Source organism: Phyllostomus hastatus, unplaced genomic scaffold (assembly GCF_019186645.2).
Source record: "Phyllostomus hastatus isolate PE091 unplaced genomic scaffold, TTU_PhHast_1.1 phas_scaffold_114, whole genome shotgun sequence".
Taxonomy (NCBI): Eukaryota; Metazoa; Chordata; class Mammalia; order Chiroptera; family Phyllostomidae; genus Phyllostomus; species Phyllostomus hastatus.
Genome location: NW_025334006.1, coordinates 3679777 through 3694889, shown reverse-complemented (window position 1 = coordinate 3694889; position 15113 = coordinate 3679777). Strand labels below are relative to the sequence as shown.

General features: G+C 42.7%; 1 protein-coding gene across 1 annotated transcript in view; it reads right to left on the bottom strand.

The window, feature by feature from the left end:
* Nucleotides 1-300: 300 nt before the first annotated feature.
* PTN (pleiotrophin) overlaps nt 301-15113 on the bottom strand; it is a 99163-nt gene continuing 84350 nt past the window's right edge. The window contains exon 5 of the mRNA XM_045855667.1: nt 301-1040. Coding sequence (XP_045711623.1) covers nt 985-1040 — 56 coding nt within the window. The 3' untranslated portion in view covers nt 301-984. The remainder of the gene's footprint in view (nt 1041-15113) is intronic.

The window sequence follows — 15113 nt, the reverse complement described above, 5'->3', positions numbered from 1 at the left end:
CCCAGATTTGTTCCATATTAAGAAGCATTTTCCTAACTACTAGACTACTTTGGGACTTGTATTCAATTCAATTCCACCAGACTAAGCTACTAACTATTGATAGGAAGTTAAAAATACAGAGCTATCTATAGACTTCTGCATTATCTATATCTACATCTATATAATCCCTCTACAACAGTTCTGTTCCAGAATGACTGAATTAGTCTGTGGGTACACTCTCACCACTACCAGGTTGACTGGGGCAGTGTAGTTGACAGATGCAGGAAGGTGACAATATCAAATTATTGCACACAAAACACCTTTTTTTCATCATTACCTTGATTTATTTTCCTAGTCTCTTTTTTTTCCTCAGATGGAAAAATAGTTTCATCAAGAAAACAAATGTTTCTGCCAAAGTGAAAGAATCTTGTGTTTTAATGCTTTTCTTTAAAAAAGTCAACATTGAACTAGTTCATGCTCTGCACCCCCACCCCATTTTGCTGACTAAAACTGTTTTAAAATCACTGGCAGAAAACAAGGTATTTTCCTCAAATAGGATGATTATATTTTATTGCTGCCTTGTTTAGTATATATTTTTCTCAGTTGGGAAGAAAAGTCTAGATGAAAAATGACCTAATAAAAGAAGTGGTTTACATGGTCATAACATTTAAATTGCTGCCAAAGAAAAATGTAAAAAAAGATTTTAAATGGAAAATATCGCATAATTTCAAAAAAAAACTTACCTCAATTTTCTATCATTTATCATGTACTATAAGTCAACTTTCTAAATAGGATTATAGTCCTTTATTATAAGCCCCTAGTGGTACTATGGTATACATTTTAAAAATGCTACTACAAAAATGTTCTTTTTTTTTTTGTTTCTGCCTATTGTATACTTAAGCTATAGATAGTTTCTGAATAAAAAGCCTACGGTAGATATAAATGCAAGAGTTAACTGCTCCTGTCTGCTGATGTCCTTGTCACATGCCACGCAGGGGGCCTCTCTCAGTCCAGCATCTTCTCCTGTTTCTTGCCTTCCTTTTTCTTCTTCTTAGATTCAGCTGCAATGAAAATAAAAACAAAAAGAAACAAAAGCATCACATTAGTAAGCATCGGGGACAAGCCACTTTTCTGATCATTGGCCAGGAGTGGAATGACTAGATGGACAATGTGCGTGTGTGTGCGTGTAAACACACAGGTGCACACCTGCTGTAGCCAGGGGAGCGGCGATGAGAGTAGGCAGGGGAGATACAGTCCAGCTGCAGGGGAGCACATACAAATGCCTGGGATCTTATTGGCTGCCCCCGCTGAATAGACAAAATGCCGTCTGGGGTCCTACTTAAAAAACAGAAACACAACAGTCATCTCTGAAAGAAGGAGCCAGGCCACCGCTCCCTGGTGCACTAAAAGAGCTTTGCTTAGCCTCCTAATTCCCACCTTCCCTTCGCACGGGTCAGCTGATGGGCATCTTTTCTGATAAGCAGTCAAGGTGCTGCCACTCCTGATGTGCCCCCTGCTTATGGATTCGGCCAGGTATTCCTATAAGAAGGACCAGCCGTGAGACACATGGAGCTTTGACCCTGTAAGGAATCCTACTCCAGGGCGAAGCAAATGGATTGTATCCATCTGGGCCACACCGGGTAAATAAAATTATGAGGATTTAATTCAAAAGACTTCCTCCTTTTCCAGTTGATCATATTTCTATCTCCTTTTCATAAGGAGAAGTCAGTATAGAATAGGGCATGTCAACTTTGGCTCCAAAGATGATACTGGTCAGAATCACAGGGCTGACCAGTGAAAGGATATTGCTAAATGTTTCTAGGATCCTTCCCCCATTTGGTCCACAGTAGTGGCAGAAATGTATGGGTTAGGTACAGGCTCTGGAGCCAGATGGCCAGAGTTGAAATCCTGGCTCCATCCTTAAGCTATTATGAGACTCCGAGAAAGCTAACTCATGTATTTGTATCCCCGATGCCTCACTTATGAATGGACATATGTATAGTAGCACTTCTCAGGGTGAATACCCACATGAGATGAGTTGTACAAAATCCATTGAAAACAGAACATCGCACAATAGTACATGATCAGTAAAGGCTAACAGTTTATCATTAACATGATAATAGACTAAGAACAAGAGGTCGTTTCTCTGCATAATTAATATCCTTCATCATCATCTGGATGTATTGGCTGAGCAGGTCACTGAGTGTGCTAAACCACAGAGGAACCCCGGGACAAGAGCAATGGCCGGCGGGGATCAGGGCTTTGCTCCCTGGATCACAGGGCCTGTGTCCAAAAGGGCCCAAAAGCTCGTCCTGAGAGGGGCCATGATGCCAACCACAAAAGCATAAATCCCAGTTTATACTTAAGCAGAGCTTCAACCTTTTTCATTCATATCCTCACCACCTCTTCAGATAAGTTCTGAAGTTCATCATAAACTAGGCTAAGGAGTGTTTCTGCACAAAGTACCTGTCCTAAGCTTCCTTTACTCAAGCTTCAGGGCTGCACCCGACGCAATCGGGTCAGGAGTTGCTCAAATCCTGCTCAATTGCTGCCCATGCGTATTCATTTTGTTCATGTGTATCTTCAGCTTTCCCCTTCCTATACCAAAGAGACATCTATTTTCACTCTCTCTATATTTGCTTGTCATTAGGTCTTCTTCTTTTGATTCATGAAAGGTGAGATAACTAGAACTTCCAAGTTCAAAGACACCTGCCAGAATTCCCAAGTTCAAAGATACCAGAAGGTCAAAGAAGGTTTTCTGTTTAATATCTGAACATTTAATAATTCCCAGTCTTTGACTGACATTTTAGGCAACAGCTGTAAATTAGAATGGCATCCTCAGGGAATAATCTAGGATGTTCACCAGGATATAACTCTGGTTTCCCTTGTCTCAATTTCTACAAATTCTTTCCTGGGCAAGCGTGGATGTTTCTAGCAATAATTTGCATATTTTGGCTAGCATTTCCCTATTTCATACATAAGTCTGAATGGGCACCATTCTGATAAGATTATGAATACATTTATTTAATAAAACTTGAACTTACTCTGAATAGTAAACACTATTTGATCTAGCTAATGTAAGTTGTTCATTTCAGGGAACACTTCAGGGATGGGACTCTCAATTCTCCCAGGTAAAAGCAAGAACACACCCTCTCTCTGTTACCTGAGCCTGACATTTATTTTATATTCATTAATTAACAACTTGCTAAATACCAAGAAATTGAGCACAACTGCCCATTTAATCTGCACCCTGCCAATCAATTTATGTTTTTGATGCCGCTGGCAGGTCATTATGGCATTCCTTGGACACACTGCAGAGCTAAAGTCCACTCTGGGTTCAATCTAAATAGAAAAAATGATTCTTCAGTAAAATCCATGGAAAGATGAAGGAATTTGCATTTGCATGAGGTTAATTTGATTTCTTATATCACAAAGTATTCACATTTTTGAAAATAAAAAAGAAAATTGGGTCGGTAATATCGCTTCTGACCAAAAGCAGGGGTTTTCTCTTGTGTGTGTGTGACTTGCATGTACATTTCACTGATGGAGGGCTTGTCTCCATGTCCTCCAAAACTTATGAATAGTTTCTCAAGCTTTACCCGGTCTACCTGATAGTTTTTATATAGTATTATAGAATCTATGACCTCCTACAATCTAATAGTATTATGGAGAGAACCCAGTCCCACTGCCCTATGGAAAGAAGGAAGAAATAGAGACCAAAGGAGCATCAGTGACTCTTCGAGGTCTGCCGTGATCCAGCAGCAGAACCAGATGAGGGGCCATTCCCTGACACTTGACCTCTGCAGCCATTAATCATTTTACACCTAGAGTGAATTTCTATTACATTTAGTTTGTGCTTGTATCTTTCTCATTGTTTAAATCACCTTCTTTTACTGAATTCTCTACACTCACACTCATTTCAATTTCCCAAGCCCATGATTATTTTTCTCTCCTAGTCATTGACCTTCAAACCCATGCTTTATTCCATCAACCCCACACTTCCCCTTCTACCTCCATCTTGGGAGTGCTTCGCAGGTACCAGCTTTGACACCCCTTCCAATGTGTTGACCTCTTGGTCTTATTTAGAAGCCTGTTCTCTTTGTTTCCTCTATCAGAGCACTTATATCTGTAGTCAGAAGGCATAATCTCTACTCACTGTTATATCCCTGGCCCATAGCACAGTGCGCAGTGCAATATAGTTGATTAGTAAATCTTCAGTGAAATAAATAAAACCTGTAGCATGCAAGAACACATGCCTCATTGGCTCACCACACACCATCTTCCTTACGGTGGCCCTTTGAATTGTCCTGGGTTGTTTCCATCTCAGCCTCTGCACTTTGTGTTCTGTCCACCTGAGTGTCTTTCACTCCTATGATCTCACCTTTGTTTAGCCAACATCTACTCATCCCTAAGGTCTTAGCTTCAATCTTTCTTCCTTAAGAAGTCTTCGCAGAGCTCCGAGACAAAACAGGTTCCACCCACAGTTAGATACTTCCATTGGGACTCTTGTTGCTCTTATGAAAATTACAACTGAACTATTACTTTCATATCTAAGTATTTAATATGCATTTCCTCCATTGTATGAGGGTAGAGACCATATCTATTCTTTTGCATCTTTGTCCTCAGTGCCTGGTCCATGATAAGACTGGTTGCACACAGAGTGAAGAAATGAACACTTGAATTGGAATTAGAAAAAGTCACTCCATTAGTATATAAAAAACAGTACTTCCCAAGGAAAGTAGGGAGTGTAAGTCCAATCAGAATCTTGTGATATTTCAGTTCTTCAAACAGAAATAATTTGTGGAGAATAAAATTACAAACATAAATGCATGAATTCTCAACACTTTCATGTTTTTGGTCTTTAAAGTAGAAGCCTGTGCTAACTCTGGGCAGGGGGGGAGTGATGTCCCATTTTAGTGGCCTTTCAAGGTTACAGTGAAAGAAATCGTTGCTACGAGCAGGGGGATCACGAACGGGCCCGAAGCAGGGCTTTAACAGGGCAAAGTGAAATGCTTTGACATTGAGTCACACAGCGGCGGCGACTGTCAAAGGTTTTACGAGCCAGTATGGTCACCATGACCCTGATGTGACGCAGTAGGATGCCTTAGTTTACACTGAAAAGACACGTCAGCAGAAGGAGGTACATCCACGCTGCACATCAGATAACACCCCAGGGTTCACGCCACTCCTCTCCAAGCAGAAGGGGACGCAAACAGGAAGTGAGCCATTGTCAAGTGTGAGAGGAAAGGGCGCCTGCCTGAGAAGGGCCTTGTCCTTGCTCCCACGGATGATCCCAACCAGCACATCACTGTCCTGCAAACTCACAGGGGTGCCCTTCATTTTTGTTGTTTTTTAAAAATGTATTGGGGTGACATTGTTTTGTAAAACCATACAAGTTTCAAGTGTACAAGTCAATAAAATATCTGCACACTGCATTATGCACCCATTGCTCGCCCCAAGCAAAGTTTCTGTCCCCATTTCCCTCCCTGTGCTCACCTCCCTCCTGACCCCTTTCCCTCTGGCTATCCCCACACTATGTGTTATACATGTTTATGACTTTTGGTTAATCCGTTTACCTTCTTTCATCCAGTCCCCCAATGCCCCTCCCCTCTGACAGCTGTCAGTCTGTTCTCTCCACCTATGCCTCTGTTTCTATTTTGTCTGTCAGTTTATTTTGGTTGACAAGCCTGTATCCTCTGGGGTGGGTAGTTTTTGAGTTGCTGGAAGAAGGTTGCTAAAAAGGCCTGTGTTCAGCTCTCTCACAGTACGTGTAAAATTTTTCATTATTTTATTAGGAGCAGATTGTTTTAAGATTTGTATGAAAGTGTTCAGAAAGTCTTAAGACTTCCCTAAAAAGAATTATTCTAGAAAGGATTCTTGCTCATGTGGCTGTAAATCCTAGCACCTGGAGCGCCATCTTTACCACGTTCTATGTAAAAAAAACCAAAAAACAAACAAAAAAAAACCCCTCAAAACCCAGACACTTCGCTCAGTGCAGAGCAACTGTGGTAAGTAAAGAAGAGAGGCAGTGAGAAGACAGCAGAGGAGCCACGCTACAATGCATTCTGAGCCCATAAATGTTTAAATTCTGAATGGAATAAAATCCTGCTAGACACTGAAGCAGTAAGAGGCACTGCGGCCATTTGTGTAGTAAGGCAATGAGGAGACAAGTGCGAGAGGACTGCACTGAGAACCAGGTCTTCACCGAGGGAGTTGCCTTTATCCAATGTCTACCATATACCAGCTCTGGGATCTTGGGCAAATCCATCATTCTGCATCTGTTTCCTTTAGACTGGGGATAATAACACCTAGTATGTCCTCCTCAGAGGACCATCAGGAACATCATGTGAGATTACCATCTCTAAGATCCCACTGTTACTAAAAAACAAAACAAAACATTTATTTAGCAGATGCATGCTCTATATCCACTATTTATCAGATGCTGTTCTAGATGCTGGGATATAATGGCAAACAACATTAAATACTGCAGCCACAGGGCTTCCGTGACAGTAATGTTTTCAAGACTGCTCTGTGTGAAGGTCTTTCAACATTGTAAAGTACCCTCCGAGTACGTATTTATATTAAAGACCACGGGTATGTGACTGCTGCTTGAATGGCTTCAACGCCTACTGCTCTTGCTGCTAGTTTCCTGTGACCTTGCAGAAGAAATGATGTAAAAGAATATCCACACGGAGAATGAATTACTAGGGAGAAAAAGTATGCCTGTAGTAGATTGAGCCTTAAGAGAAGAAAGAATTATTTAATTCTTCTTTAAAACATATTCATTTTCCACTTTTGCAAATAATAAGAGCCTGTATAGAACAATTTTAAAAATGCATACATGTTAACACATTACTCCCAGCTTCACAATATAGAGATTTAACAGTAGCTTTTATGTTTTCTTTCTATGAATATATGTAAGATATACTTTAACTAGAAACATATTGACAGTTGATGAAGTATATTATACATGAAATTCTATTGTACTATTTTTTCCATCATTGCCTTGTATACTTTGAAACATAACCAAGTAGTATTTTTTATAACATTTCAGCCCATATTTTTTATAACCTTTCTCCTTTTGTTGGTCACTTGGCCTGCTCCCCGTGTTTGCTATTGTTAATAGTGATGCAATGTGTGTTTTGCAGACAAATCACAGTATGTTTAAGGTTTGCCTTAGCATATATCATTAGAAGAGGGGTGCCTAGATGGGAGGCCAGCATATTTTTAAAGCTTTAGGTGTGTATTATCAAATTTCTTTCTGGGAAGGAAGTACTAATTTCAGTTTTTATCAGCAACTTATGTAAGAGCCTGTCACAGCAAACCTGTTCTCGAGAGACAAAGGATATTCAAACAGCATGCCTCATTTCTTTTCCGTCAATTCACAGGCCTTTATAGCAATGGGACTGCCATGTAGTTGGTACAGGGCAACACCCAGTCCCATTTCAACATTAGAGAAATCTGGGAAGAAGTGTCGCAGGTTCGATTCCCAGTCAGGGTGCATGCCTGGGTTGCAGGCCATAACCCCTAGCAACCGCACATTGATGTTTCTCTCTCTCTCTCTCTCTTTCTCCCTCCCTTCCCTTTCTAAAAAATAAATAAATAAAACCTTTAAAAAACAATCTGGGAAGAAATAGGACTGTGAGTAGGTGTTGAAAGATGTCAATTTAAAGGTTTTTCAAAGACTTTGAGCAGGTATATTATTCCAAAAGTAGAACAGTTGAGAATTCTGGAATGAGTTTATCTTATTTCCTTTTTTTCCCCAGATGGCCTGCTGTGTATATAGAAAACATTTTTCTTTCTTTCTTTTTTTTTAATTAAGAGATTAAGTGATTGAGAGGATCCCGGACTTTAACTAAAATGAGTCAACCTCTATTTGCTACTGATTCAAATAAGGAGGCTTTGGGTGAGTAAACCCATGGGAAGAATTATCACTAGAATAGAAGAGGAGATTCTACCTCGAAGAGGTAGAATTCACGTATGAAGAAGCTATGGACACTCAGAGAAGGGCACTGCAGACTCAGAGGTCAAGGGTGCCAGCAGACAGGGACAGCTGGAGGCATGTCACAGAGACCACTCCGGCTTGCCTGTGGGGACTCATCCAACAAACCTCGTCAAATGAGTCAGGAAAGGGAGCACGTCTCTATCAAATAGTGCTACCACCGTGTCCGTACGCCCCAGATCCTGGGGATCACTGAGATCCTCCTAAGGCTTCATGAATCTATTTAAAAGAACAGATCCGTGCTTGCAAATTACCTGCCCAGTCACCACATCCCCTGAATGCACCGTGAGACTGCTGTGCCTCAGAACGGATAATAAAGCTTTCTGCGTCGTGAATGTGCAACTCAGAGATCCGCCTGGAGTCCCGGTACTAGATGGCTAGGCTTCCTGATGCGGCACCATTCACTGCATGTCCCAGCATTTCAGTTTAAACTGGGTAGTATGTAGTAAGTGCCACAATGCAGGAAGAAAATTGATTAAGAATCAAAAGTATAACCTTTAAACAAGTTGTCTTAACCTATCCCCCTCAGATATGGTCCCACCTGATGTCTTTGTTCCTGCTGTTTTGTTGTTTCGTCTTTGATTTCATAGTTTGTAATACCGCTCACTTCATTTCTTCTTTTATGGACTCGATGCATTTATTTCTGGAACTATGTATGGAATACATATGGACATCTACCAAGAATTACCAATGGAAGACACACCTGCAGGCACAGGACTGTGCCTCAATGCTGCCCGCAGGCCGATACCTGTTCTTTATCTCACTGGCCACCTACTATGTTGCTCAGCAGTCTCTATTTCATAACAATCCATGCTACTCCCTCTCAACCATCTGCCTTTCTGATATCAAGGAAATGGGAATAAAAGACATCACGCATCTGTGTCTAGATGGAAGCGAAACACATTCAGACCCTTTAAGGAACCTCTACTTTGCCCCACTTCCCTTTGAGGTGACTCAGCACTTAATTGCATCTCCTCCAAACAGAACTTTCAGCCCTGAAGGCACTGGTGAGCAGTGTAGATTTCACCGAAGGTTTAGTGGAGGACATGAGGAAACTGTCTCATCAACCACACAGAACAAGCTTAATAAATAAAAGTCCTTCAGTATGTCAGCCACTTTCCAAAGCAGCTAGCCCCGTATCCATAGACGAAGCCCTTCTTCCTTCACCTGAAGGCTCCTCTCCATCGTTTTTTCAGCCCATTTCCCTCCCGTTTCTCCATTTCCCTTCTTTTGCGGGAAACATTTCAGGTAACTATTAGCTTCTCCAACCCATCAAACAAGGGGCGGTCAGTGCACTTCTGTGCACAGTAGAGTCAGGCATGTGTGGGTGTCTGATGCGTGTGTGTACCAGGTACACACTCACCAGGCTAAACCCCTGCTTCTTAGCTCACCATATCCATATCGTACTGATGTATTAGCTAAACTAGCCACGCGTTTGGGAATGCACAAACGTTAAGCATAAAACATAAAGCTGAAAGTTTCTGTGGATTTTTCCTTTCAGAGTCAGAGAGAAGAGCAGTGCAGGTGAGAATCAGAGAATCAGTGTGTGTGTGTGTATTCAACACTCAGCTGCTGAACAGTCTCTTTCACCTTCGGCAAAAGCAATGTTTTTAAGTATTAAATAAAACTGAAGAGAAGCAAACATATTTAAAACAAGGTTAATTTTGCAAAGAATGTGTCACTTTATACGGGTAGCTTCTAGAATGTCAGGATAATTTTGTCTGCAAATAGAATATACAGGGGCAGTAGCACGCCCTTCTGGTGGCTATGGTAGAGATTCAGGGGGTGTGCGCCTGTGGTGGTTGTGACAGCTGTTACAGGCTGTCACACCTGGTGGTACTAGTGGCCCTAACTATACCCATGAACACACACACACACACACGCACACGCACACACACACAGAACCAGGGACTGGGGGAACCAATGTTCGGGTTTCCTCTGTTCAGCAAAAGCACCTGCCTCTTCCTGTCAGTGTGTAGACCACTGCGGACCTCACCTTCTTGACAGCGACCTCCCCACACACAGGGCCACTGACTTCTTCCACCCCCAAACAGGAAAGAGAAGCGTTTACTGCTGACATTATTTTAAATGTGTAAAAGCTTTATTTCTGCAATATTGAGGCCACAGAAAGCTTATAAAATTTCATAAATTCTCTTAGTAGCCCAAGTCGGAAATGAAAGTGCAGTATTATCAACAATAAGTAGTTCGCACTCGGCACGTCATTATTTTCTATTGTATCTGATGCTTAATCATACATGACTGGCACTTATCAAAAATTAAATCATGATGTATGAAAAAGGGGAAAGGCATAAATTCTAGAATGCTTAAAATTTCAGCAGGTATGGCCCCATAAATCACGTTTTATTTGCTGCCAAAGAGATTTCTCTTTTCAGTTGTGATGTGCTGACTAAGTCCCCCTCAAAAATTCATGTTGAATCCCTAAGCCCCATCCCTCAGAATGTGAGCATATTGGGAGACAGGGCATTCTAAGAGGTACCTGAGTTAAGACGAGGTCATTAGGCTGGGCCCTAATCCAATATAACTGGTGTCCTCATAAGAAGAGGAAATTTGAACACAAAAGGAAGATACCGTGAAGACTCACGGAGAAGGTAGGCATTTATGAACCGAGGACGGAAACCTGGAACGGATCCTGCCCTCACAGACTTCAGAAGGAACCAGCCTTGCAGAAATCTTGATCCCCAACTTCCAGCCTCCAGAATCGTGAGGAAATACACTTCTGTCGTTTAAGTCACCTGGTCTGTGGTACTTTGTCACAGCAGCCCTAGTGAACTAATACATCAGTGAGCTACATCCACACTATCTTTAATTTTCCTGTCTTTCGGCACACCCTCATTAGTGGTAGAGGTGCAAAATGCAGGTGAGTTTGTTTGTGTGTCCTCAGGACACGTAAATATGTGATCATTTAAATATGTGACTGTGGTACTACGTCGCATGGGATTTTATACTCAGTAGTGGTTTCACCCATCTCCACGCCTGTCCTCCAGATTTCAAGCAGGTGAGCTCGTTCCCCGCCGCAGACACATTTCCCGGGCCCCATGCACCCGGTGCTCCGACTCCAGCCGCAGCAAAGGTTAGAGCTGAAGGAATTCCCCTGGCCTTCCCCACGTGTTTTAGACAGCAGCCTTCATAGCAGCTTAATTGATTAGCCTTCTGCGTCTGAGAGTGAAGATCTGAAAACCATGTTTTCTATTTTCTGTAGAACAAAACTAATTTCTGCAAGTCTCACCAGAGCGAGTGCTATAAAGGTGTCCACCTCCAACCCGTAGCCCCGGGCCATGCGCCCCGTGTACAGGAGGACCCACAGCAACACTTTTTATCTGCTTCCTGCTCTTTGGATTTCTGATAAGCTCTTTTAAAAATAGTATTTACTTCTCAAGAAAGACAGTCTTTAGCTTTTACTTTTCCCCACCTCTGTGTGCTGAGCAACAGCCAGCCTGCTTTGATTGCCCTGCAGGTTCCCAGAGGTTTTGCATCAGTACAAAGCTGGCTCCAGTCACTGGGAGTGTGTGAAGCATCCCCACTGGCAGTGCTAGTTACCAGGATGGTGGTGCCCCAGGGCCTGAGGAGCACCACAGTGGCTCTGGGCCTCACGGTGGGGAGTAGGCAGTCCTCTGGCATCCACTCCCGGGTCCTGCCTGGGAGGCCTCTGGGTGTGACAGGTGCATTGCACCGCTTTGTCTAACTCTCAAGAAGAGCAGCCCCTTGAAAAGAACCCAGTCTGACAAACGCAGCACTGGGAGTTAACATTTGCTTCAATGCAACTATTACACAAAGACAAGCTGGGGCCAAAAGTTATCTGACACGACTCCATTATAGATGCCCTCAAGCATGCTTATATTAATGTCGTAGGATGATCATTGAAACAAAAACCAAACTTACTAATTTCTTTTTAGAATACCCAAAGAGTAGGAGGCACTCCATTTTGGAATCACTGGTATAACAGAAAAGACATCTGGACACGGACTGTCCTGACTTCAAGTTCAAGCCTGAGTCCTCGCTGGCTGGCAAGCCGCAACCTTACTGTCCTCATTTGCAAAATATGAACAAACCTCTGCGAGGCTACTGTGGGGACTAAGCAAGACAATATAGTCTAAGGGGTTAGTATAATGTCTGTCGCATCCTAAATAATCAATGGGAACAGCGCTTCCAGCGCTCAGGACATGCTGATGACAACAGCTACAAATTAAAACACAAAGCGGGAATTCTCAATCTGGTAGAAGTTAGAGGAAGAAGCACAAAAGCTTCTGGGGTCAATAAACAAAGAAGTTCCCTCAACCCAGCAACTAATTAGTGTGAGCATCGTTCTATTATGCAGCCTTCCTCAAGACTAATTATTATCTAGCTGCTGTGTGTGTGTGCAGATAATGAGCCTCTGAGCGTGGAATTTACCAAGGGACACGAGAGCAGACAGTGTGAAGTGAACCCTACGAATACGGTACAGTTCCTAGTTCTCACATCTGTCCGGGCAACTAGGGCTAAAAGCTGATTAGTAAGGATGGGCGTAAGACACCCAGATGAGTCAGTCTCCTTCCGGGTGAGTGAGCTGCGCTGTGACAGTGATGTCTCTGTACACTGTGCATCCAGTGAGTGAGTGGTGGTCCTAGGGAGTCAGACCAGGACAATGTAGTTGGATGCATTGTTCATTCATTCAAGTCAGTACTACTCACTGAGTTCCCATCATGGACAAAGGACCATGAGATATAGTAACGTACAAAGGTGAGATATGGCTCCTGACCTCAAGATGTTCCTGGGTGTGAGCAGCAAATAGGCACTGGCTACAGAGGAATGATTGAAAGAATGTCTTATCAGAGGGGTGAGCCCTCCCAGCAGCTTAAAGCTTGAGGAGGGAACTCTGGTAAGTTTTTCTGAGGGGTTGTATTTTTTCCCATTACCATTTAGTCCCCTTAAATCCCCCTCTCCCCTGCAAGTTTTAACACTGATCTCTTTTCTAGTCTTTGAACAACACAAGCTCTTTGTGGCCTCAGGGACTTTGAATTTCCCCTTAGTTCTAGTGTTCTAGTTTCTCTTAGAACACAAGTATGGCTAGTTCCTCCTCCAAGTTCAAAAGTTACCTCTGGAGGAAGCTTTCCCTGGTTACTTTCACTTAGCCCCCTCTCCCACGTCACTTTAGTCACTCTAGCTCTTGGCTCTTCAGTTCTTAAGACCACTCACTCCAATTTATAGTTATCATTTAAATTACTTACTTACACTTGTCACTATTTTCTACCCATCGCCATCACTACAATGGAGTAGTGAGAGGAAAGGAATATCCCTAGCTCCTAATGTACTGTCTGCTTCACGCAAGTCTTTTTTTAAGATTGTATTTATTTATTTTTTAGAGAAAGGGTAAAGGAGGGAGAGAGTGAGAGAGAAAGGTTGATGTGCGAGAGAAATATCAATCGGTTGCCTCCCACATATCCCCAGCCAGGGAATTGGCCCGCAACCCAGGCATGTGCCCTGACATGGAATCAAACCTGCGACCTTTCCGTTTGTGGGACAATAGCAACCAACTGAGCCACACTGGCCAGGGTTCCACTGAAGGCTCCAATAGAGTATATAGCTAAATGACTAAATTGGAAGCAATGCCAAAGGACTTTCACAGCGGTTGTCATTCTGTGCAGTACCTTGGGATTTGTCCTTCTCTCCTCCTGCTCCACTGTAGGTCCAGAGAGCTCATTAATTCGACCCTGGGGCTAAATCTAGCAAATAGCACCCACCAATTAATACTTACTGAATGAACAGGGTAGGCTTTACAGAAGGAAATACATAGACTACAGAAGAAGAACACATTTCAAGTTTCTAGAGCCGCATGGAGAAATAGACGTGTGAGAAATCACGGCCCATGCGGCCACACCCTGGAGTTTGGTGTGGCTGGGCATGGTACCTGGGAGATGTCTGGAGCCAGGGTCGGATTCTGTTGCCGATGGGAAACCGTGATCAAGGAGGGATTTTAGAAAAGAATAAGTGGGCTTGACATCCATTATCCTTCTTGGATAAGAAACTGGGATCCGTGTTGCACAGATGCAGGGGAAGGAGCTGTGCAGAGAGCTGCAGGTCTACAGTCAGACCGTCCTGTGCTCCAGGCCCGGCCCTGCTGCTGAGTAGCTGTGTGACCGTGTGCCCAGCGTGTAATTTCCTTAAGTCTCATTTTCCTCAAAAGTAAAACTGGGGGCCATAACAGTAACTGTTTCACAGAGTTTCTGTGCCTACTCGATCACATAATGCTATAAACGACATACTAAGTTATAATCAAAAGAGACTACACTCAATAAATATTAATTATAATTATTATTGTAATCACTATAAATATTTTTTTGCCTGAAGGGCTGAGGGGAAAACCCACCTCAAGAGGTTCATTTTGAAGAAAGGGAAATATCTTAAAGATACTGCATGTTTATCAGGCATATTTGTATACACGACTTCATTGCATCTTCACAGCAGTGGTAGGAGGCATTCATTGTAGATTCCCGTTTACAGAAGACAAAACAGATATCATTCAAATGATATCTAGAGCAGAAAAAGAGCAGAATTAGATGTTCTCACTTCCCAGAGAGTAGCATAGATGGGAAATGAAATACAGATGTTCACATAGATCAGTGAAACACAACAGAGACCCCAGAAGTAAATCCACACATACATGGCCAAGAAGGCAAGAATATGTGTACAATGAAGTAAGGAGAGTCTCTTCAATGAATGGTGTTAGGATACCCGGACAGACATGCAAAAGAATGAAGCTGGATCACTTCCTCACACAATATATAAGAATTAACTCTACATGGATTAAAGACGCAAAAACAAAATAAAACAAAATAAAATAAAATGCAGATGTTCAAAGATTTTCACAAGCAGAATCAAGAAATCAAAACCTTGCAAGTAAACTGAGTAAGAGTGTTTTCCTCCGATCAAGAACAAAATTACTACATGGCATCCCAGCTGCCTTTTGCTGGTCAAATGCAAGGGCAGCCACCATCAAGCCCACCCCCCCGCCCGATCCAGAGTCTCAGGGGAGGGAGCCCATCGCAGGCTGGCAGCGCGCGGTGGGATTCTGCCCCTTCACCTCTCTCAACACAGCCAGAGGTCCCCAGCCCAGCAAAGCTCACCCAGAATGTTG